This window comes from Engystomops pustulosus, chromosome 5 (genome assembly GCF_040894005.1).
Source record: "Engystomops pustulosus chromosome 5, aEngPut4.maternal, whole genome shotgun sequence".
Lineage (NCBI taxonomy): Eukaryota > Metazoa > Chordata > Amphibia > Anura > Leptodactylidae > Engystomops > Engystomops pustulosus.
This window is the reverse complement of record NC_092415.1, coordinates 77,038,847-77,061,566: the sequence shown is the minus strand read 5'-3', so window position 1 is coordinate 77,061,566 and position 22,720 is coordinate 77,038,847. Positions and strand designations below refer to the sequence as shown.

General features: G+C 43.1%; 2 protein-coding genes across 2 annotated transcripts; one reads left to right on the top strand and one right to left on the bottom strand.

Moving 5' to 3' along the window:
• Positions 1 to 8,852: 8,852 nt before the first annotated feature.
• Positions 8,853 to 16,519, bottom strand: TDP2 (tyrosyl-DNA phosphodiesterase 2). Its single transcript, XM_072152430.1, has 7 exons — positions 16,351 to 16,519; positions 13,660 to 13,772; positions 12,804 to 12,980; positions 11,798 to 11,889; positions 11,287 to 11,405; positions 10,053 to 10,223; positions 8,853 to 9,627 (listed from the first exon to the last, which is right to left on the bottom strand). Exons 1-7 carry the CDS (start codon positions 16,504 to 16,506, stop codon positions 9,346 to 9,348), a joined length of 1,110 nt encoding a protein of 369 aa, XP_072008531.1. The 5' UTR covers positions 16,507 to 16,519; the 3' UTR covers positions 8,853 to 9,345.
• Positions 16,520 to 16,758: 239 nt separating this feature from the next.
• ACOT13 (acyl-CoA thioesterase 13) lies at positions 16,759 to 22,446 on the top strand. Its single transcript, XM_072152431.1, has 3 exons — positions 16,759 to 16,932; positions 20,559 to 20,743; positions 22,183 to 22,446. The coding sequence occupies exons 1-3, from the start codon at positions 16,849 to 16,851 to the stop codon at positions 22,337 to 22,339; spliced, it is 426 nt and encodes a 141-aa protein (XP_072008532.1). The 5' UTR covers positions 16,759 to 16,848; the 3' UTR covers positions 22,340 to 22,446.
• The last annotated feature ends 274 nt before the right edge of the window (positions 22,447 to 22,720 follow it).

The following is a 22,720-nucleotide window of genomic DNA, read 5'->3' as shown; positions in this document are numbered from 1 at the left end:
AATAGCAAATTGCTGTAATTGGGTCCAGTGCATTGTGACAAGTACTTTCACCATTTACACTTATTACAAAATATGCAGCCTTACTGAGATAACTCCTTTTGTCCTGGTTGCTGGCGCCCCCTGGTGGTAGCTGTGTCCTGTCCTGAGCTACAGCTGATCTGGCCGAGTCTGCGCACAAGGAGTCAGCAGCTGCTCTGCACTACAGATCACTCTGTAGGGGCAGAGATTGTGCTGTGATGGCCACTGCTCACCAGCTCCACAGGAGCCTACAGCAGCAGATACAAGGTAACTGCAGCCAGACGGACATGACTATCTGCTGCACAGAGGAGTCCTCCCCTAACATGGATCATAGCAATGTAGCAGCCCTCCACTATTAGTCAGGTCACACAGGAGGCTGCAGAGATAACACAAGTAACAGGTTTGACCTCTCCTGATGCAGTCCTCCTCCTGTACTCTCCACCATTCACTGTCCCTCCATGTTACACTGCTCTCCTGCAAAGGGGCCCCTGTGCCTGACTAGCAGGGAAGTCGCTAAAGATCAGTGACATGTGAGAAGCTGTCACCTATTTATCTATCCAAGTCCTATTATCTATCACCTGTCATCTTTCTATCCATCTCATAAATATCTATCTATCTAGTGATTTAGTTACAATTCATTACAAAATACACAGAAAGAGAAGCAATTAAACGGCTGCAAAGTAACATACAAAAGTTTATTAGTAAAATTCATAAAAACAACTGAAAAGGTCCATGTTAATGCACCTAATTTTGTACGATCAATGCATACAAGTAGAGCAAAACAATGTATTCTCACAGCATCCTGGTCGGTCAGGCGGACAGTAAAGTGTAAATATGTCTGAGGTCTAGAAAAATGCAGGGACAGCAAACTCCATGCGTATCCTCACTTCAAAGTCACTTCCTCAGGGGTAAGTGTCACTTAGGAGTGACGATACACGTGGGGTTTGCCCCCCCTGCACCCACCAAGACTTCCCCCATGCATGTCAGCCTGACCGACCATGATGCTGTGAGAATACATAGTACATGTGTACTATGTGCAGTGTCCTGTGTAGTGTGCAGGGGGCGCCAGATTCAGGATTTCTGGCGCACGTTCTACATGAATCTGGTGCCCCCTGCACTGCTTTGACAGATTGCACCAACTTTTTTTGGTGCACTTTTAACATGGGGCGTATGACATTTCTATTGGACTTCTATTGGATCAGTAAATGCAGGGACTATTTGAGCAAAGCAGGTGGAAGGAGACTCTGAAGGCTGAGCGCTCTGTAGCACTGAGGTGTGGAATAACTGCAGCTGTCAGTGCTGTGCCTGGCCTGGCTCCTCCCACATCTGCTTCTGTGCGGAGCAGAATAGAGGCTGAACGCGCATCATAATAACAAATAGAAAGGTATCTTTAATTCCAGGCAACCATTACAAATAGATTTTTTAAATATTTTAACCTCTGACAGCTTTTTGCAGTCAATTGTTTCGTGGCATAACCCCTTTAAGGGGTTAAATGGCCACTGACAGAAAAATTGCTCTAGCAGTCACTTAGTACAGCAAGGAGTGTTCCTCCCTGCAGTACTAAGGCACAACTGGACCGAAACAATGGTAATTCCCTGTAAAATAAAAAGATAATGTACATTGGAGCTTGCGATGCATGACATCTTGTCCAGCACTCTGGCTTCTACTTTCTTCTCATCATCAGGTGGGAAGAAGTCAGCTCACAGTCTGGTTTCTTCTTTTTAATTTGCATGACTGTGAGCTGGCTTCTTCCCACCTGATGATGAGAGATGCCAGCTTTCAGGCATGCACAGAAGAAAGTAGAAGCCAGAGTGCTGGGCGAGATGTCATGCATCGCAAACTCAAATAATCTATTTTTTATTTAACAGCAAATTACCATTTTTTCGGTACAATTGTGGCTTAGTACAGCAGGGAGGAACACTCCTTGCTGTACTAATGACTAAGGAGCGATTGTTCTGTCAGTGGCCCTTTAGGCATATTGTACGGCTCTCAAGTTATATTTTAAAATATGTGGCGCTTATGGCTCTCTCAGCAAAAAGGTTCCTGACCCCTGACATAGAGGAGCCAGCACCAGGAGTGTCACATCATTATACAGGCTGTCAGTCATGTGTATAGGAGTATCTCATACACACACAGCCTGCAGGGGGCGCCAGCACCAGGAGTGTCACATCATTATACAGGATGCAGCCATATGTATAGGAGTATCTTGTATACACACAGGCTGTGGTTGGCGTGGCCGCCAGAACCAGGAAGAAGCAGCACTAGGAATGTCCCATCATTATACAGGCTGTCAGGCATGTGTATAGGAGTATCTCATACACACACAAGCTGCAGGGGGCATGGCTGCCAGCACCAGGAGTGTCACATCATTATACAGGCTGTGGCCGTGCCTGACACTCATAAATAAGCTGGACAGCTGAATATGATAATGATTAATTGGACCCGTCTCCGGTCATTTGCATACAGCGAAAATATATAGGCCGTCATGGTGGACTAACGGAAATAGAATTACCGGTGAGTAAACTAATTCACAATTTCCGCTTCGTCCCCCATGACGGCCCAACCTGGAGACTTACAAAATTAGTAAGCTTTTTAGGGAGGGATTACAGCCTGTAACACCTTGCGCCCAAATGATAGATCTTTTGATAAGTGCAAGTCCAGTCTATAATGCTTAGAGAACGTAGTAGAAGAAGAAGACCACGTTGCAGCCCTGCAAATCTGATCCAGTGACGCTCCTCTTCTTTCCGCCCAGGATGTGGACATAGCCCTGGTCGAGTGAGCTCGGATTCCTGATGGTATCGGTATTTTCTGTAGGTCGTAGCATGAGGCAATCGCCAGTCTCAGCCATCTTGCGATAGTCGCCTTCGACGCCTTCCTCCCCTTATTTTTCCCCTGAAATTGGATGAAAAGATTAGAGTCAATACGCCAGGCCTCGGTGATCTGTAAGTATTTAAGGACAGAACGTCTTACGTCCAAAGAACTCCATTCTCGTTCTCTTGCTGAAGAAGGGTTCTCACAGAAGGAAGGCAGAATAATCTCCTGGTTCCTATGGAAGTCAGAAACCACCTTGGGAACAAAATTTGGATCCAACATCAATACAATTCTATCATCTAGAATTTTCATGTAGGGTTCCCTAATAGATATAGCCTGAAGTTCGCCTAACCTTCTAGCAGAAGTGATGGCTATCAGGAAAACAGTCTTAAGTGTTAAGTTCTTTATACTGGAGGAGTCAATAGGTTCGAATGGTTCCTTCATTAAGGCATTCAAGACTAGAGTTAAGTCCCATGCTGATGATTTTTTAACAGTTTGGGGCTTTAACCTAGAAGCTGCTTTAATAAACCTTTTGACCCACCTGTGCTCGATGAGAGGCTGGTCGAAGAAAGCACTAAGCGCGGACACCTGGACCTTCAGGGTGCTGGTGGACAATCCCAACTCCAAACCTCTTTGAAGAAATTCGAGCACCTGCAAGATATTAAGGTTAGCCTGGGAAGGTGGACTGTCCTTAAAGAAGGAACAGAACCTCTTCCATATCTTATGGTAGATGGCAAAAGTGACTGGTTTCCTACTTGCCTTCAGGGTCTTGATGACCTCAGACGAGAGTCCCTGAGAACTTAGAAAGCTGGATTCAGGATCCAGGCTGACAGCTGCAGTTTTCCCGGATTTGGATGATGGATTGGACCCTGATGTAGTAGGTCCTCGCACAGTGGAAGTATGACTGGATCCTGTGGCGACATTTTCCTCAAGAGTGGATACCAGCTTTTCTTCGGCCAGTTTGGGCAGATGAAAATGGCTCTGGTGTTTTCCTGGAATATCTTCTTCAGAACCCTGGCGATCAGGGGAATTGGGGGGAAGGCGTAGGCCAGTGGAATGTCCCAGGAGTGAGAGAAGGCGTCCAGCTGTTCCCTGTTCTCCCCTTTTTCCAGAGAAAAATAACGCGGGCATTTGGTATTGTCCCTTGTTGCGAACAAGTCCACTAGAGGATAGCCCCACAAAGATGTTAGTTCCTGGAAGATCTCCTCCTTGAGACTCCACTCGTTTGGTAGGATCTTTCTTCTGCTTAGAAAGTCTGCCCTTGAGTTTTCCGTGCCCTTTAGATGGGTGGCAGATATTGACAGGGTGTGTTGTTCTGCCCACAAAAATATTTTCCGAGCTAGGGCACTCAGGAGAGGAGACCTGGTTCCCCCTTGCCTTTTTATGTAGGAGACCGTAGTTGTGTTGTCCGACAAGATGAGAAGATGTTGGTGGGCAAGAAGTGAGGTGTTCGCGCTGAGGGCTTCCCATACTGCTTGCAACTCCCGGAAGTTTGAGGATCTTCTTGTAATCTCCTCTGTCCAGGTACCTTGGGAAAAATGTTGAAGCATTACTGCCCCCCAGCCCTTCTGGCTCGCATCTGTTTGGATTGGAATGTAGGGGCTGTTTGACCAAAATATTCCCTTCCTCAGATTTCCGTCTTCCAACCACCATAACAGGTCTTTCTTGACGGCAGGTGGAATCAGGATTTTCCTGTCCAGATCCTCCTGTCTTCTGTTCCAGGATCTTAAGATCCATCCCTGGAGTGTTCTGGAATGGGCCTGGCACCAGGCTACCGAGGAGATGCAGGCTGTCAGAGAGCCCAGGATCTTCATTGCCTCTCTGATGGAGATCACCGATTTTTTCCTGAACCTCTTTATCAGATCCTTGATGTGGTCTCCCTTGTCCTGTGGAAGGAACGACATTTGGTAAACTGAGTTCAGGTTTACTCCCAGGAATTTCCTCACAGTAGCTGGGGAAAGCTCTGACTTCTGATAATTTACTATCCATCCCAGTTTTCTTAAGGTTTCTAGGGTGAGATCTCTTGAAAAGAGTAAGCTCTCTCTGTCTTGGCCAATAATAAGCAAGTCGTCTAGGTACGGGACGATCAGTACGTCCTGTAGTCTGAGAGACGCCACCACCTCTGCCATCACCTTTGTAAAGGTTCTTGGTGCAGATGATATTCCAAAGGGAAGTGCACAAAATTGAAAGTGTAGTGTAGAACCCTCTGGAGACAAGACAGAAAACCTTAGGAATCTCTGTGAGAAAGGGTGTATAGGGATGTGATAGTATGCATCTTTTAAGTCTATAGTGCACATTAATGCATCTCTGTGAATAATGTGTGTGGCTGATCTTACCGATTCCATCCTGAATTTTCGGTAGACGATAAAATCGTTGAGACCTTTCAGGTTGATGATTAGCCGGTTTGTGCCGTTCGGTTTCTTTACCAAAAAGAGAGAAGAGTAAAACCCAGATTCTTGATCTTGTGGGACAGGTATAATCACTCCAGAAGACAACAGGGAAGCTACTTCTTGCCATATTAACCCCTTAACGCTCTGCGCCGTAGCTCTACGGCGCAGAGGTATAAGGGAAGTATGAAGAGGGATCACGGGCTGAGTCCTCTTCATACAGAGGTGGGGGTTTTTGCATTTTGCACAAAACCCCCACCGCTAATAACCGCGGTCGGTGCTAGCACCGATCGCGGCTATTAACCCTCTAAACGCCGCCCGCAAAGTCGCGGGCAGCGTTTAAAAGACGGCGGCGCGCGGGCGCCGCCATCTTTTTTTCGATCGCCACGCCCCCGAACGTCATCGGGGGGCGGCGATCGGTTACCATGGTAGCCTCGGGTCTTCTCTTGACACGAGGCTACATGGTTTATGCAGGTTCGTTACAATGAGCCAGTGGCTCATTGTAATGTAAGACCTGCAAAAACGCCATATATTGCAATACTGTAGTATTGCAGTATATGGTAGGAGCGATCTGATCATCTAGGGTTATTGTACCCTAGATGGTCTAAAAAATAGTGAAAAAAAAAAGAAAAAAAAAAGTTTAAAAAATAAAAAAAATTAATAAAATATTAAAAGTTCAAATCACCCCCCTTTCCCTAGAACGGATATAAAACATAACAAACAGTAAAAATCACAGACATATTAGGTATCGCCGCGTCCCAAAATGCCCGATCTATCAAAATATAAAAACGGTTACGGCCGGCGGTGACCTCCGAGGCGGGAAATGGCGCCCAAATGTCCGAAATGCGACTTTTACACCTTTTTACATAACATAAAAAATGAAATAAAAAATGATCAAAATGTCGCACAGACCTCAAAATGGTACCAATGAAAACGTCGCCTCATTTCGCAAAAAATGACCCCTCACACATTTCCGTGCGCCAAAGTATGAAAAAGTTATTAGCGTCAGAAGATGGCAAAAAAATTTTTTTCTTTTTTGTACACATTCGTTTAATTTTTGAAAATGTATTAAAACACAATAAAACCTATATAAATTTGGTATCACCGCGATCGCACCGAACCAAAGAATAAAGTAGGCGTGTTATTTGGAGCGAAGAGTGAAAGTCGTAAAAACTGAGCCCACAAGAACGTGACGCACGTGCGTTTTTTTTTCAATTTTTCCACATTTGGAATTTTTTTTCAGCTTCGCAGTACACGGCATGTTAAAATAAATAACATTACGGGAAAGTAAAATTTGTTACGCACAAAATAAGCCCTCACACAGGTCTGTACACGGAAAAATGAAAAAGTTATGGATTTTTGAAGTTGGAGAGCGAGAAATGAGCCGGAAAACCCTCCGTCCTTAAGGGGTTAAATTGTGGGATGTAAGTGACATAGATGATGAGGGAGGCATGTATTTTGTAGGGGGAAGCTTGAGAAATTCTATGTTGTAACCATGCAATAATATATCTAAGACCCAGGGATTTAAAGTGATCTTTGTCCATTCTCCTCTGAATCTTAGCAATCTTCCCCCTACTATGGCATCATTGTTTTTTGTTTCTATTAGGGTCTGTTGGGGTGGAGAACAGAAACCCTCTCCCTTTACCTCCTTTCGGGTAGCTCCAGCGTCCTCTTTTCCCTTTATCCTTGTAGGAATCCTTTTTAAAATCCCGAAAGGGCTGCTTCTTGGGTAACGATCTCTCAGGAAAGCCCTTCTTCTTATCTGATGCTCTCTCGAGTATAGCATCCAATTCTGGTCCAAACACAAATTCCCCTGAGAAGGGGAGGCTGCATAACTTTGCTTTGGATCTGATATCACCGTTCCACTGTTTCAGCCACAGTGCCCGTCGAGTAGAGTTAGTGAGTGCTCCCTCCTTGGAAGCAAAACGAATTCCCTCTGCTGCGGAATCTGCAAGAAAGGCTGTTGCTGATTTTAGCAAGGGAAAGTTCTCCAAGATTGTTGACCTTGGAGTTCCCTCCTTGATGTGGGATTCCAATTCATTTAGCCAGTACAGCAAGTTTCTCGCCACTGAAGTAGAAGCTAAATTAGTCTTCAGATTGAGCATGGATGTCTCCAGGCCTTCCTTAACAGAGAGTCAGACTTCCTATCCATTGGGTCCTTTAATTGTGCCGCGTCCTCAAATGGATAGTCAGTCTTCTTTACTATCTTTGTGACTTGCACATCCATTTTTGGACAAGAGTCCCACACCTTGGACTCCTCTGGCTCAAATACAAGTCTCTTTTTAAAGTTTTTGGACACAATGATTCTCTTTTCTGGCTCTCGCCACTCCTCTGAAACCAGCTCCTTTAAGGTGTCATTCAGGGGGAACACCCTCTGGCGTTTTGCCTTTAATCCCCCAAATAATTCTTCCTCCTTAGACTTGGGAGGGAGAATCTCCTCAATTTCCAGGGTCTGTCTTATTGCTTTTAAGAGACCATCAAGTTCCTCAAACTGAAACAGATGACGTGTATCTTCTGTTTTTTGTGAGTCCATAGGATCCTCATCTTCCACATAAGAGCATGAGGGAGCTTCAGAGTCATCTCCTTCCTCAGATATAGAAGAATCCGGCTCCACTCTAGGTTTCTTGCTCGGTGGGGGCCTGGACATAGCAGCGGTTACTGAAGAACTTATCTTCTCCTCAATAAACCCCTTTAATTCATCTAAGAAGGACGTCTTTTCCTCTCTCATAAAATTGTCGATGCAAGATTTGCAAATCGGCTTTTTGTATGAGTCGGACATAGAGTGGGCACACATGTTACACTTCCTAAGTCGACTTTTCTCGGGTTTTTCAGACCTGCTCGTCTTATCCCCTTTATCCTCCTTGCCTTTCCCTTTAGACCCTTGGTCTTTCTCCTGAAAAGGCAAGTGGAGGATAATAAATGACCCGCTATCTTTACACACAGTAAAAGCCCAAACCTGCGCAAATGACCCCACTTACAGAAACCGGAGGATGCAGGAAGGTAGGGTCTGCCTCGTCAGCCATCATAAAGCCAGGGAAGCACACAGGAGAGTTTCCACACAACACAGCACAGGAGTACAGCACCTCAGCGTCACACACAGATCTTAGACCTGAGATCAGCGCGACTAACCCGCTCCAGGTGTCCTAAATACCTTAATGGGGAGCCCATCCCCCTGTAGAGGCCACCACGCTGTGTTCCCGTTCCCAATAGTGCATTGCGGTCCTGTGAACCGCTACTTCCGGTCGCGACCGGAAGTCGTCATCGGACCTCGAGGACGCCGGGAAATGTAGTTTCTTCGGCCGCCGCGCGCTCACACTAGGATCGCGGAGCGGCGGCCAGGGTAAACGGACCAGAAGGCGGCGAAAGGGAAGGCACGAAGCCGACCGAACGCCCCAGTCCGCCGGGATTTAGCCAGCCAGGACTACCCGTAAGTTCCATATGGAAGCTTCGTCCCCCCCCCCCCCCCCCTGGAGGAGAGAGGGCACCTCTCTTGTCCTGCCTCAGCAGGGACAGGAAGAACACTGGCGGGAGGATGCGGGGGGGGAGCATTTAACCTCTCTTCTTCCTGTCCCTGCAGAGGTCAAGGGGCATCCTCCAGGTTGGGCCGTCATGGGGGACGAAGCGGAAAATATATTTAGTTTTGGGGGGTTAATTTGCCTTACATGTTCTCTTTAAGCACAGAGTGGCAGTAAGAATTTCCTTTCATTTATATTAGATTTGCCTATGAATTATTTATATTAATGAATAATTCATACTCCACCTTGGCTTAAAATACTCAAATCATTTTTACAATATAAAACTATTTTTATTAATTTAAACGATTGCTTAATAATCATAAACATCATGACACACATACATAATTGCTACAAGAACACAAAATGCTTCATAAAGACGTCATACTGTAATGTTGCAATATTCTATGAATAAAGAACACCTTCTTAATATCTTAGCTACAGAAGATAATAAATTATCAGAATTTACTATTCCAGAGATGGAATGAAAGGCGTAATGGAAAGAGCATGCATCTTGTAGGAAAAAAAAAATAATAATAAAAATGAATAAAAAAAATTTAAATTAAACTTTAAAATATTGTCAGGCATGAATCAAACTTTCAACAGAATTCCTCATTTTATAAGATCACATCAAAATTGCTAAATAAACCCCAGTGATCACTAGGAAACCTTCCACAGTCCAGCTTTTCAGTGCCAATTAAATCCAGGGACTGAGGAACAACTTGGCTTCCATCTTCTGCTGCACGATAGAATATCCGGTCAAATCTCAGTCTGCAGGTGTACGGAGCTTTCAGATTGTTATTCATCTTTGTGTCCCACGTATAGCGACAGTGTTCAGGTTTCCCCAAGAATTCCCAAATGTCCAAAATGTTACTTGGCAAGCCTCCAATACGATCAACCTATAAGAGAGAACACACCCTTTCATATGGGAGCTAGAAAACAAAGGGAAAGCTTACAACTGTAATTTCTTGTTCAAAGATCATTTTTTCTCCATTAACACTACAGAGCGAGGAAAAAAAACAAAAACAAAACACAATTCTATAGTCAGGATAACATCTGAGGCACGATTAAGGGTGGTCACACCACCTGAAACGCGTTGACCGGATGTTTCTACTGCATATGCACTTTAACGAATAAAGCAAGGCACAGGTTTGTACACCAATGCTGGATGGTGGTATGTTTTTTATTGGAATATTAATACCCCCAGCGGAGAGGGGTTCCGTGCACAAGTTGGAACCATAGTGGGTGAGCGGATTTTTTTCATTCCATATTGGGGACAGATGTCACCTTTTAATAACAGTTTAAGCTGGTGACTGGTACAGACCTCCTTATCCCTCAGGTTGGTATCCCCACCAAATATGACAGTAGATGAAGGAGATGCTTCCTGGATCTTCTGCATTACAATGCGCAGCTGTTTTAAACGTTCGCTTGAATGTTCTTTGGTGCTCTCCAGGTGAGAAGTCATAAGACAAATATTGTGGCCACATATTTCAACCTATGTGGAAAAAAATAAAAAATCCACGGTATAGCAAATAAACAGTAACATTAATTTCAATATTAATATTAAAAGAACTATAAGAATGTAATTATAAGGATAATATAGACAGTAACATTGAAAAAATTTGCCCAGCAGTAAAAAAATATTTTAGAGGTGTCAAATGGGTTACATTTAAAAAGCAAAAAAAAAAAAAAAAATTATATTTCTAACTCCTCTAACACCTGAAGAATGGGCCCCTTATAATTTATTGTGAAGTTGTTTAAAGGGACGCAATATTCCATTTCCACATACTAACCGACCTATGCAGCACAGACATGACATCATGCTTGAGATTTCACTGGGAGAGCTGGAAAATTGAAGTTGTAAAGAAGATCTCAATATGTAAAATAGCCTTAACTATATCTATTACCTAGTAACAGCCCAAAATCTCTTCCTCAGTGCAGCACTTGCTCTACAGCCCTCTCCAACTTCCAAGTTAGGACGTACCAGCCACTTTGTGCATGCACTTAACTTGGTGAAAGGAACTGCAGTTTGACAAGGCGATTCCTGGCTATGACAGTATGACTAGGTACAGTTTTGAACTGCCCATCTGTGGCTGGTTATGGCCAATTTATAGATAAAGATATTCTTGGGGTCAGTTTGAGAAGCTTACGCTGTTGAATTTTTTTTTCTTCAACAACACTACTGAAGATAGGGGATCAGACCTTAACCACTATACAAAGTACTGAGCCGTCAGCTTTTGGTCCCCTCCCCCCAATGTAGATCCAGTTTCAGAGGATGTGTGCACCTCCCAATCTGGATCAGACCCCCAACAATATCATACCAATTACTTATGTTGCAAAAAAAAAAAAAAAAAAAAAAAAAAAAAAAAAAAAACAGTCCAGCCCGACTCCCCTTGTGGTACCTCTTGGTGCTCAGAAACAAGCCATGTAGACTCCAGGCACAATTGTAGAAAAAAAAAGAGAAGATTTCCAGTACTCCACAAGAGAATAATCAGTATTTAGCAATTTCTTATCTAGTACATAAGATTTTGGCATACAAACCTACGATATATACTTACATTGGCTACAAGCAAGTTTCTCATCATAACTGTACTTGGAAATGAAACAATTTCTTGACTTATGAGCTTCACTCTGGATTTTTTCAGCATTATAGCTGTAAAATATCCATCTTCATTTCCTACAAAGTTGGTAGTTAAAAATGATTTCATAACAATTATAATACATGTGTTAACAGGTACAAAATAACTATCGCAGGTATATATTGGATCAGTGCTACACTTGAACTTACATGTCTATGAACAGAAAGCAAAAAATAGCCCAACACAACAAGAGAAAAATAATAAATCTTCTTACTATGAAAAATAAAGGCCAAAAACCAAAGGAAATATGTTGAGCTATTTTTTGTTTTCCATCTTTCAAAAAAACAAAAAACCATACAAACACAACAATACCACATCTATTTTCTGTCTTGAAAAGCCTTGAAATAAGGTGAATGAAAAACCCTACATAACAGATTCCATTGTATCCAGAAGCAGTGTGTGATACATGCAAGTATCCTTCCATACATACCTGTAATGATTGTGTAGCTGACTGCTCTTTTCTTCAAGTAATCATAATATGGGGGGATGACCTCTTGCAAAAATATTATATCCGGACTGTACCTAGAATAGAACACACAGGAACTGATGATTTTCGCTTATGAACAATGGGCAAAAAAGGAATTCTCTTTCTTATTGTGTCACAGTCTCTGTCTGCCACTTGGGGTTCATAGTGGAGATCACCCAATGGGAGCTCCTAGGGGGGAACTCCTAGTTTCTCAGCAACAACGGTCTGGGGCTAGTAACAATATCTATACATGTGGCCTTCCGATTAACCTAATATACTCTCAGAGGATTTTATAAGTGAAATAACTCTGAGTAGGATTATGTAGGGGTGTTTTGTGCAGGGTACAGAGGCATTCTGAGGCAACAAGGGAAAAAAAAAAAAAACAAACTCTTACATGTGGACCGTGCATCGCCTTGTGTGATTTTTGATACATACAGAATAAATGGTTTTTCATTCTCACTGGTTTTGGTTGCTTAGGGCTAAAAAAAAAATGGATATATGGATAGGAGGGGCTTAAAAAAATAAATAAAAAACTCTGCCACCACTTTCCTGTAGCACCACCCATCACTGCCAGCCTCTGTCTCCTGCTCCATTCAGTAGAATTGGCAAGTCAAATGGCTGAGTACTGTGTTTGGCTACAGCACGCTCATAAACCCACAGTATTGGATGGATGGTCCCATTCTCACTAATGGGTGGAGAGGATGGAAGAGCATGCGCCCTGCCCCTCCATCAAATTGTGAGATTGGGACCTCTCCGGATTTGGTCCTATTCTCGTGATTGTTTCAATTACATGTGGATACAGGTTAACTTAGTTAATTGGTACAAACCCTTTCATGGAAGCTTGGGTAAAGAACATCACTGCAAAATATCTAATTTGTCATTCATATTTACGCTTACTTCGAGGATCATCAGTGTAGTTGTAGATTACCCAAAAAAATATTTAAAAAACAGCACACAATATTATACTTACAGCGCCAAATAAGAACACACACCCCGAGCTCTCTCTGCAAGGTTAGATTGGTCAATTCCATCAACATTCCAGGTTAAAAGTGTGATGTGGCTTTCGTCTTCTTGTTTTGATGTAGGAGGATTTTCAACAGTCGGGGTTTTCTTTATGACAACTGGGGCGTCATCTGTTAAGTCAATGCTAGACAAGAAAGCCAAAACGTATCAATAATTGTGTACTGTACATAGACTAAAATGTACACCCTGGGGGAGATGTATTAAAGTGTCGGTCTTTAGACCAGTGCAAAGTAGAACTAGACAGTTCTCTGCTGCGTCAGATTTATCAGTGTCTGATGCTGGATGATTAATCCAGTGCCGGATAAAACCGGCGAGTTGCACTTCACACCTCCTAATAGTTGGTCTAGTTTGCTGCAATATTGAATTTTCTTGTGCATAGGAAAAGCTTATTTTTAGTTTTATGGTTCATCCACATTGCTCCTAGAAAATAAATTGACTAGTTTTCTGGTTGGGGGAAGGGGGGTTGATAAACAATCTGGGAGATTGGACAGTAAAAAAAGGGGAATGGAAAAACCAAATTGTCCATGTAGGAATTTCTAGAATGAAACTGCAAAACAAAGCATTGAGACCAGTTCACATGTGTGTTAGGGCTTTTCATTATAGAAGACAAAGAAATACAAAACGGGAATGGAAGTTCTTTAGTTGACTTTAAGTTTCCAATGGGGTCCCATGCACAATAGGCATAGTTTCCTTCTCTTATTTAAAGCAGAAAAATCACACGCTACACTTCTATTTTTTTTTACTTCAATTCATGCATATTTATACAAATTTGTATAATGACAAAGTTCTCCTCTAGGTCTTACCAAGTATCTGACAATGTAATAGGCATGGTCTCAGAACTTGGGGAAGGTGTCAAATTAGTCACTTGTTTTGGAGGACTCCCCACTCCTGGTTCAAAGAAAGAGTTAATCGCCCTCTAAAAGTGAAAAAAAAAGGACAAACTAAAGCAAAATAAAAAGAACATATACATACTGTATATGTATATATATTGCATCTTTTGACTTGATCACAATGATGATGATAATCAGGTCATTTACACCCACCCATATATATTATTTTCATGGAAGTAACAACCAAGTCTCCAAGCAATGAAACCCCTTCACCAGATGAGCTCAGGGCACTAGTAATATAAAATACAAGTGTAAGCAGATCCAGAGCAGGCAAGTATTAATGTTTACTTTAACTGCCCCCCACCTTGGCACTCACGGCGATTTGAGACACTAAACCATTCCATAAGGAATTTAGTAAGGTGGTTTAGGGTCCCAAATGACCCTGACAAGTTCCGATAATATAGAATGCCCAATTCAGACTTTTAGGGGGTGCTTTATTAGAATGGGAGAAGCAGGATGGTTGTCATGATTCACTGCCTGCCATCTAGGGCATTGTGACCTAGTGGTTAAGAGCTTGAATGTTCTGGAAAAACCAAACAGGCAACTAGTAAGGTTGATGTCACACATGGCGTTTTTAGGCCGTTTTTGAGCCATTTTTAGTTCAGATGGTAAAAAACGCACCCGTTTTTAAAACCGGATGAGTTTTTTAACGCATGCCTTTTTTACGATCTGAAAACGCACTAACTAAAAACGGCATGTGTGACATCACCCTAAAGGATCAATCGATGCACTGATATCATGAGCAGCCAGCCACTAGAACCTTTGTTTTGGCCGTGGAGTAATTGAGAAACCTGAACTATGTTAAGGACTAGAACCGTACTGTGTGTAGTGACAAATCCAGGTTTGGGACAATTCGAATTTCAAACTTCACTTTTCTGTGGCACATCACACTGCCCAAATTACTGACTAGTGCCCAGTTCACACCTGCATTCAGACCCTCACTATTCTCATATCAAATAAATCATGATAACAGAAGTCTAACAGATCTTTTAAAATATCCATTGATTTCAATTTTAATGGCTTATGTTTGCAGCACATCGATTATTACTTCCATTTACTATTTTTTCTGTCAGAAATAGTGGAACTAACAGAAGCCATTAATGGACACCTGTCATCAGGTCTGTGTCACTTGTCCTGTCACTACTACCTGTTGGAGCAGCTCACAAGGATCCCATCCCAGCCTTTATCTAGTTATTTCATACATTATTCATTGTAAAATCATCTATTTTTTATTATGTAAATGAGGCTGGTCACATGGTCAGAGGCAGTGATGTCACCCCTGTTACCCCTCCCCTCTCCTCCCCCTGCTCATGTCTGTGTGTAATGTATAGTAAAGCATGGCTAGTGTGTGTGTGCTACATCTGCTGACATGCTGCATCCTCCTAATATACAGGTGAGAGACACAGACATCAGCTACACATGAATCTGACATGTTCTGCTATAACATGGCTGCCTGAAGCTGCTGCATCTCTCCTAAACACACATGCACACACAGGCTGCAGGGGGCTGGCCACCAGCACCAGGAAGCACATCATTATACAGCCTCACATCATTATACAGGCTGTCAGTCATGCACTGGGGGTGTGGCTGTGCCTCCCACTCATGAATAGAGTGGACAGCTTGAATATGCTAATGCTTCATTGGACATTTCACAGGTCATTTGCATACAGCTTTAGGACCTCATTGCTTAGGCTTACAGGCATGTAGAGGGACAATGAAGGGATAGAGGCAATGCTCTCTAATGGCAGTTTATGAAAATATATTTAGTTTAGGGGGGTTATTTTGCATGACGGGTTCTCTTTAAAGGACGTGTACCATCAGATATACTATTGGCAGACAGGGATTGAAACATTTTTATTCTGTCCTGCAACACTGGCATTCTTGAAATATGGACTTCTAAAATGTATACAAATGAACCAGGGCACTCCCCAGAGAGCCTCCTGGTTCTGGCCAATGATGATTTATACAAGGAGTGTGGATAAATCACCAGTGTCCAGAGCCAGGTAGAGGTCCACAGTGACGCTGACGCATTTGCATAATTTTGAAGATTTATTTCAAGAATTCCTTTCCGGGACTGAATAACAACAATTCCATCCCCTACATTACACAACAATCAGGTAAGTTGCAGCAGTATATCTGATGGTAGGTGTCATTTACAGAGTTCAGTTATTATCATTTTAGTTCCAGGAGATAATAACAGTAGCAAATGCAGGTGTGCACAGGGCCTAAGAGCTGGACGCCCTTTTAGTTGTAGGGATAGTGTGGAAGCAGCACTGGGCTTCCCCAGGTATTCTAGGTACATCCAAGCCAGATTGGTAACAGGAGTGAAGGAAGAAGATAAGTGCTGGCTACTACATTACTGATCACTAACTGTGCTACAATATGTATAACCCCCAAAAAGTGACAACCACAAACCAGGTCCGTTTGACAAGCCCCTCACCCAGTCTAGTGGCAGGAAGAGATCCAGCAGTTTTCCCTATTTGCCTCTATGGATTGTGAGATCCCTGCTCCACTGCAGTAAGGATGACCCAGCCTGCAGCCCTTATGTTATGACTACTACTCTATGGAGCCCCTGTAACACCGGGACTACTTGCACACTCATACTTCCAACTGCCAGTTGTTTTCCGCCAAATAACACTGTGCCACGGCCAGGTCACAGCCCGCAATGCTGGAGAAGTGTGCGCATGTCTGTTTCCTCTCCGTTATCAGAGCCACGTCCCCCTCCAGAGCCGAGCTCCCCGCCGCACCGTCCAGCTCCATCCTGTCACACAAAAACTATACACACCAGACCACGCCCACCTAGGAGAAACTACAGCAGCGGCAACTCCCGAACCATCCAATCCTGAGGCTGGCTGCACCGAGGCCTTCTGCGGTTGGTTAAGAAATCCTGACCTAGGTTATCGCGAGATAGATACAGACAATCGGTAGAGTACTGTTTAAACCACGTGATGCGTTCCAGGCTGGGAAGCGGAAGTAATGGCAGCGTGTTATGTGCTCTTTTATAGGTTGAGGGGCGTGGTGAGGGCGGGGATTATTGGCCCTTCACTTGGAGGTGACCCATAGTGATACCGCGTAGTATCACTGTCACTGCAGCAGCCGGTCATGAGCGCTCTATGTACAAGCACGTTACGAACACTGTTCAAGGCCCTGGGAGAGGGGCCGGGGTTTGACCGCGTTTTAAACAAGGTAAATGCTGATAATGAAACGTCATTTTGCTGCCCGCACTTGTATATCCCGAGACTCCCAGTGTGTAGACGAGTGTCACCCTATTTATTTATTGCTTCCTGTCTGAGAATAGAGGTCCATCATGTAATGGAAAGACACAAGTGTGAACCGGGCCTTAGGCTACATTCACACGAACGTATGGGGGACGTATATACGGCCGATATACGTCCCCCATACACTTCTATGGGCGCACGGCACCCTACGGGAGCGGTACGGTGCGGCACCGTACCGTACCGTTCCGTACCCGGGAAAAAGATAGGACATGTCCTATCTTTTCCCGTAATACGGCGCCGTGCGCCATAGGTTGCTATGGAGAGGGGCGGGGGTGAGCTGCGCTCACCTCCTCCTCCTCTCCCCGTACACTGCCGTTGCCCGGTACGGTACGGGCGGGCAACGGCAGTGTGAATATAGCCTTAGATCTGCACATATAGAAGACCGTGAGAAGGACTAGCACACTGTCTCATATGTAATCTGCATTTCATGGATCTCATCTCTCACTTTTGATCTGTATCGTCTCTTTTTTTCTGATGTGTCAGTTACTAAAAGAATGTTCAGAAGCTAAATAAAAGTGTATATAAACCTTGTACCCTGATTATCTAACCACGTTGTCGGCACACAGCATCTCATGGCACTACAGGGATCATAATGTGTCTGCTTAGAGCGTCCCTGCCCACACCCTGGAATTTTACACTGACCATCACTGAGTGATAGATAAAATAGCAATAAAACTGAGTAAAATTGTAAAGTAAGGGATTAAAAATTATCTTTGGTGTGTAAACATCACTTGGGGATTGAAACCTGAGAATTTTGTTTCATGGGCAAACTCCTTTAAGGATGCTGCGTTTTTTCTGTTCATTTTTTATTTTTTTTTTGCTCCCTACCTTCAGAAATCTATAACTTTTTTAAATTTTTCTGTGTACATACAGAGCAGTTTGAGGGCTTAATTTCTGCTTATAGGACATCTACGACCACATTTAGGGGAGCAAGACTGTCACCAAATGCATGCTCGTTACCTTAGGGGTGATGGGGGAGTTTTGTTGCCACGTTCCGGCACTTCTTCTACTCCTAAATATAGTCCTTATGCAAATGAGCCAGGTGTGCTTAAAGGACACCTGTCATCAGGTCTGTGTCACTTGTCCTGTCACCTCTACCTGTTGGAGCAGCTCACAAGGATCCCATCCCAGCCTTTATGTAGTCATTTCATACATTATTCATTGTAAAATCATCTATTCTTTATCATGTAAATGAGGCTGGTCACATGGTCAGAGGCAGTGATGTCACCCCTGTTACCCCTCCCCTCTCCTCCCCCTGCTCATGTCTGTGTGTAATGTATAGTAAAGCATGGCTAGTGTGTGTGTGCTGCATCTGCTGACATGCTGCATCCTCCTAATATACAGGTGAGAGACACAGACATCAGCTACACATGAATCTGACATGTTCTGCTGTAACATGGCTGCCTGGAGCTGCTGTATCCCTCCTAAACACACACACATGCACACACAGGCTGCAGGGGGCGTGGCCACCAGCACCAGGAAGCACATCCTTATACAGCCTCACATCATTATACAGGCTGTCAGTCATGCACTGGGGTGTGGCTGTGCCTCCCACTCATGAATAGAGTGGACAGCTTGAATATGCTAAAGCTTCATTGGACATTTCACAGGTCATTTGCATACAGCTTTAGGACCTCATTGCTTAGGTTTACAGGCATGTAGAGGGACAATGAAGGGATAGAGGCAATGCTCTCTAATGGCAGTTTATGAAAATATATTTAGTTTAGGGGGGTTATTTTGCATGACGGGTTCTCTTTAACTCCCTGCAAGCTGAGCGCTCAGTCAGAAGATAATTATCCACACCCCCCTAATTGATATTTGCTGCAGACTGCCTATGATGTCACCCGGCTGTCTGCTTGTCTCACGGGAGAACTACACCCTGTGCAGCCTGCCTGAGACTAGTGTGGCTTTGAAAGGTGTAGTGCTCACGCGAGATTAGCAAACAGCCGGGTGACATCACAGGCAGTCTGAAGTGCTTACAGCCGGCCTTCCTGGGGGGAATAGCAATGAGGGGGCCGTGCATAAATTACATCCTGGAACGTGGCAGGAGGACTCCCCCATCACCCTTAAGGTAACGGGCTTGCATTTGGTGACAGTCTACCATCTCTCTCATGGTAGATTTTTACCTGAGGAGGAGCTTTTATGTAATACAAATATTTAACTCCTAGCTGTATATAATGTTAACAGACGTTATTAATACAGCACGCACAGCACGCTTACTATACATAGAGTGCAGTGAGCACAGTGTGGGCGGTGTACTCCCCGGCTGGGCCCCGCACTCACCTGGCACTGGTCTCCGGTCCTGCCGGGATCATATTGGCTGCTGCACAGGCCTGCAGAACGGGCAGGGAGCCTCGCAGCCCGCCTGTCTAATCCGGGCGAGCGCTTTCACTCCGGGTCTCTCCAAACCACCCCTGACACAGATCACTTCATCACATGTCCTGCTGCGATTGTGCTACTGACATTTCCCTCTTTTGAAGCGTGTGCCAAACTGCTCAGTCTGCACGCTGCAGGGAATAATTGCCAAGCATACTTTTACGCCTGACAATTATTTGGGGAGCTATGACGCGTAGTGAGACGTTAATGCGACCTCTGTTAACAAATATTACTTCTCAGTGATGTTATTTATTATTCCATGCTGTGTATTTGTAAGCTGGAAAAAAAATTCCAAATGTGGTGAAATTGGCAAAAAAAAAACCACTTTCTTGTGACGCAAATTTTAATGTTTTTATGGCGTTCATTGTGTGCGTCTACTTTTATTCTTTGGTTCAGATGATCGCGGTGATACCAAATCTATATAGGTTTCTTTATTTTAATACATTTTCAAAAATTACATGAAAAAAGTGTATGAAAAAGAAAATTTGTTTCGCCCATCTTCTGACTTTTTTGTTTTATATATATACTTAAGTGTACGGAGCTGAGCAAAGTGTAATTTTTTTCTGAGATCAGCTTACATTTTCATTGCTACCATCTTGAGGACTGTGAGACCTTTTGACCACTTTATATAAAACATTTTATGTGATGTAAAATGGCATAAAGGTGGTGTATCTGACATTTGGGCGCTATTTTCTGTTATGGGGTTTACCACCCTCTAGATTATTTTAACCCTAGGCAGTCTGGTCAGTTCTACCACATATGGTGTTTTTACACGATTCATTACAATGTGCCTCTGCTACATTGTTACGAATCTGCAGAAGCAAGAAAACAAAAAGTTAAAGGAAACCTACCATTTGATTTGATGCATTATGAAGCAAACATACCTTGAGAATGTTGTAGCCATGTAGTTACTCCACTGAAAAAGCTCCACTTTTTACTCCTCTGTAAAAAGCTCAACACAAGACATTCAGTGGGCATTCCAATATTCATTCCATCAATATGGTGTGCACTGATTCTCTGCCCTTCGGACACAAGCTGCTGATGGGGGCAGGTTCTTTAATAGGGTTTATCTCCACTGAGGTTGGAGTAGCAGTTGATAAAATGTTTGCCACATTTCTTGTGAGTAAAATCTATCATGCTTCTTCTGAATTTCCCCAGCTACAGTTTGTATCTGCAAGTCCTGGTAAAATTGTGTGTGAGCTGAAGGTTGATGAGGAGCACACAAATCGTGGAGGCACGATGCATGGTGGTCTCACAGCTACTCTGGTGGATATGGTTTCCACTGTTGCTTTGATGCACACAGAAAGAGGCGCTCCAGGAGTTAGTGTGGACATGAATATCACGTAAGTTTGCGGGGTGTAAGGGAATGTATAGCATGCAGTGTTTGATGGATTTGATTTGTGGGTATTTACTTCACCTTCATAATGAAGCAGAATACGAGCCAGCTTCTACCTTTGATATTGCCACCAATGTAGGTCCAGTTTCTGAACCCAAAGTAATTGGCCGATTTGATAAAGCAACAGTGTACGACTGGTTGTATCACTTACAAGGTTTATGTAAGCTGCACTGTGCTCATGGGTAAAAGTCCTGTAGGTAATGATTGGTCATTACCTTTTTTTGCACAAACATACCCAAGGCAGCTCAGTAAATATGTATCCTCTGACGTATATATTCGGTCTAAAAAAAGTTTAAAGTGTAACTATTAAGCTACAGTGATTTTACCAAATTATTATATGTGATTCCCCCTTTGAAAATATGTAGAATAATGCCCACAATGCTGCTTGTCATTTTTCTTTCTAAAGTTATGGCATTTTCTGTTCCGAAAGTTGAAAAATCTTTCTCCCTAGAGGTGAAGTGGGTGGAGACTAATGTCTGTCAGTCTATGCCCTCAGGTTGAGGCTAGTTAGCTTGCCCACAGATCCCATGATGCCTTGTGTTCTCTCTCAAAGTAATTTAGCATTAAATCCATTTTGTTCCCCACAAGTAAATCCACTGAACACTGCACAAACAGGATGTATATGGTGACTTTCCTGGCCGCTACATGGAGCAGGGAACATGAAATAAGTGGTAGAAATCATTAGTACATGAAGCCTAAAGCCTGTGATGTGTGAGCACTAAAGGTTAATAGCTTATCTGCACATCATTGCTATTTCCAATGACAAGGTGAGGGAAGGGAGCAGCATAAGGCTGAGAGACAGAGAAAGTTCTGTAGAATTAGACAGGGATGGAAAGACTGATGGGAACAGGGAGATCTTGTACCTCACTATTCTTTGCAGGATACATCTGCATTCACACATCCAGCTCTGCTTCATACACTGTCACATGACCTCCTCCTCTGTGAGCAGGGAGCAGAAGCTCCTCTCCTCCCATGAAACCGACTCAGAAACAAAGTGTAAACAAAGTACAGATACCAGGGCTTATCGGCACATGGAGAGAAAGCCACCATTGCAGCTCTGAGGTAATCTGAGGGGGATAGCAAGGAAACTGCTGTGTAAAGGTAACAAAGATAATAGGCAAAGTTGTTTTGCATTCCAAGAGCTATTGATTTGTGGAAAAACCATTTAACCTGTAAACCTAAGTTTACTTATTTTAGACTCCAAAATGACTACAATTTTCTAAAGCTTTTTTAAGGACCACAATCTGTATCCAGATTTCAGAGGGTAGGACTCTGGGAAGAACCAGTTGCTGATAACTCAGAAACTGTTATTTTCAGCAATAGTTATTTTCAAATAGTGTAACACTTGCTATGACAATCATTTTAATATCTTTTTGTTTCTTAAAGGTATATGAATGCTGCCAAAATCGGAGAATCTGTTCTCATCACTGCACAGGTTTTGAAGCAAGGGAGAACACTTGGCTTTGCTACAGTGGATTTGGTTAATAAAGAGACTGGGAAACTAATAGCACAAGGAAGGCACACAAAACATCTTGGAAGTTAGAGCTAATCTTTGAAAGACTTGATTAAACAATACATTATGTGAGAATTTCCAGTTTTTAAATTTTTTCCCCTTCCTATAGTTTAATTAAAAAAAAGACCTTATTCTCATTGTTCTAGATTTTTGTCTTTTGAAGAAGAAAATATAACATTTTCATAGGAGACTAATGCAATTTATATGAATTGTCCCACAATATAGCTGAATGATATATGTTTGTGTTCATATCCAGCAAATCCAATTTCAAATGATAAATGTGAAGTATATTGTAGGGTGAATTTTCCTTTGGCTACCTGCACACAACATGGAAATTAGGATGCATGCTAGCCGTATTTTCTATAGCCAGACCTCATCCTCGTTCACTTCTATGGGATATGCATGAGGCTG

What these genes read in the sequence shown, in the direction of transcription:
- TDP2 (XM_072152430.1), bottom strand. Translation starts at nt 16,506, where the DNA reads ATGGAGCTGGACGGTGCGGCGGGGAGCTCGGCTCTGGAGGGGGACGTG. An exon ending in CAGCTACACAATCATTACAG is followed by an intron (nt 11,406 to 11,797) that starts GTATGTATGGAA and finishes CCAACTTTGTAG; the next exon opens with GAAATGAAGATGGATATTTT. An exon ending in GAAACTTGCTTGTAGCCAAT is followed by an intron (nt 10,224 to 11,286) that starts GTAAGTATATAT and finishes TTTTCCACATAG; the next exon opens with GTTGAAATATGTGGCCACAA.
- ACOT13 (XM_072152431.1), top strand. Translation starts at nt 16,849, where the DNA reads ATGAGCGCTCTATGTACAAGCACGTTACGAACACTGTTCAAGGCCCTG. An exon ending in TTGACCGCGTTTTAAACAAG is followed by an intron (nt 16,933 to 20,558) that starts GTAAATGCTGAT and finishes GAATTTCCCCAG; the next exon opens with CTACAGTTTGTATCTGCAAG. An exon ending in AGTGTGGACATGAATATCAC is followed by an intron (nt 20,744 to 22,182) that starts GTAAGTTTGCGG and finishes TGTTTCTTAAAG; the next exon opens with GTATATGAATGCTGCCAAAA.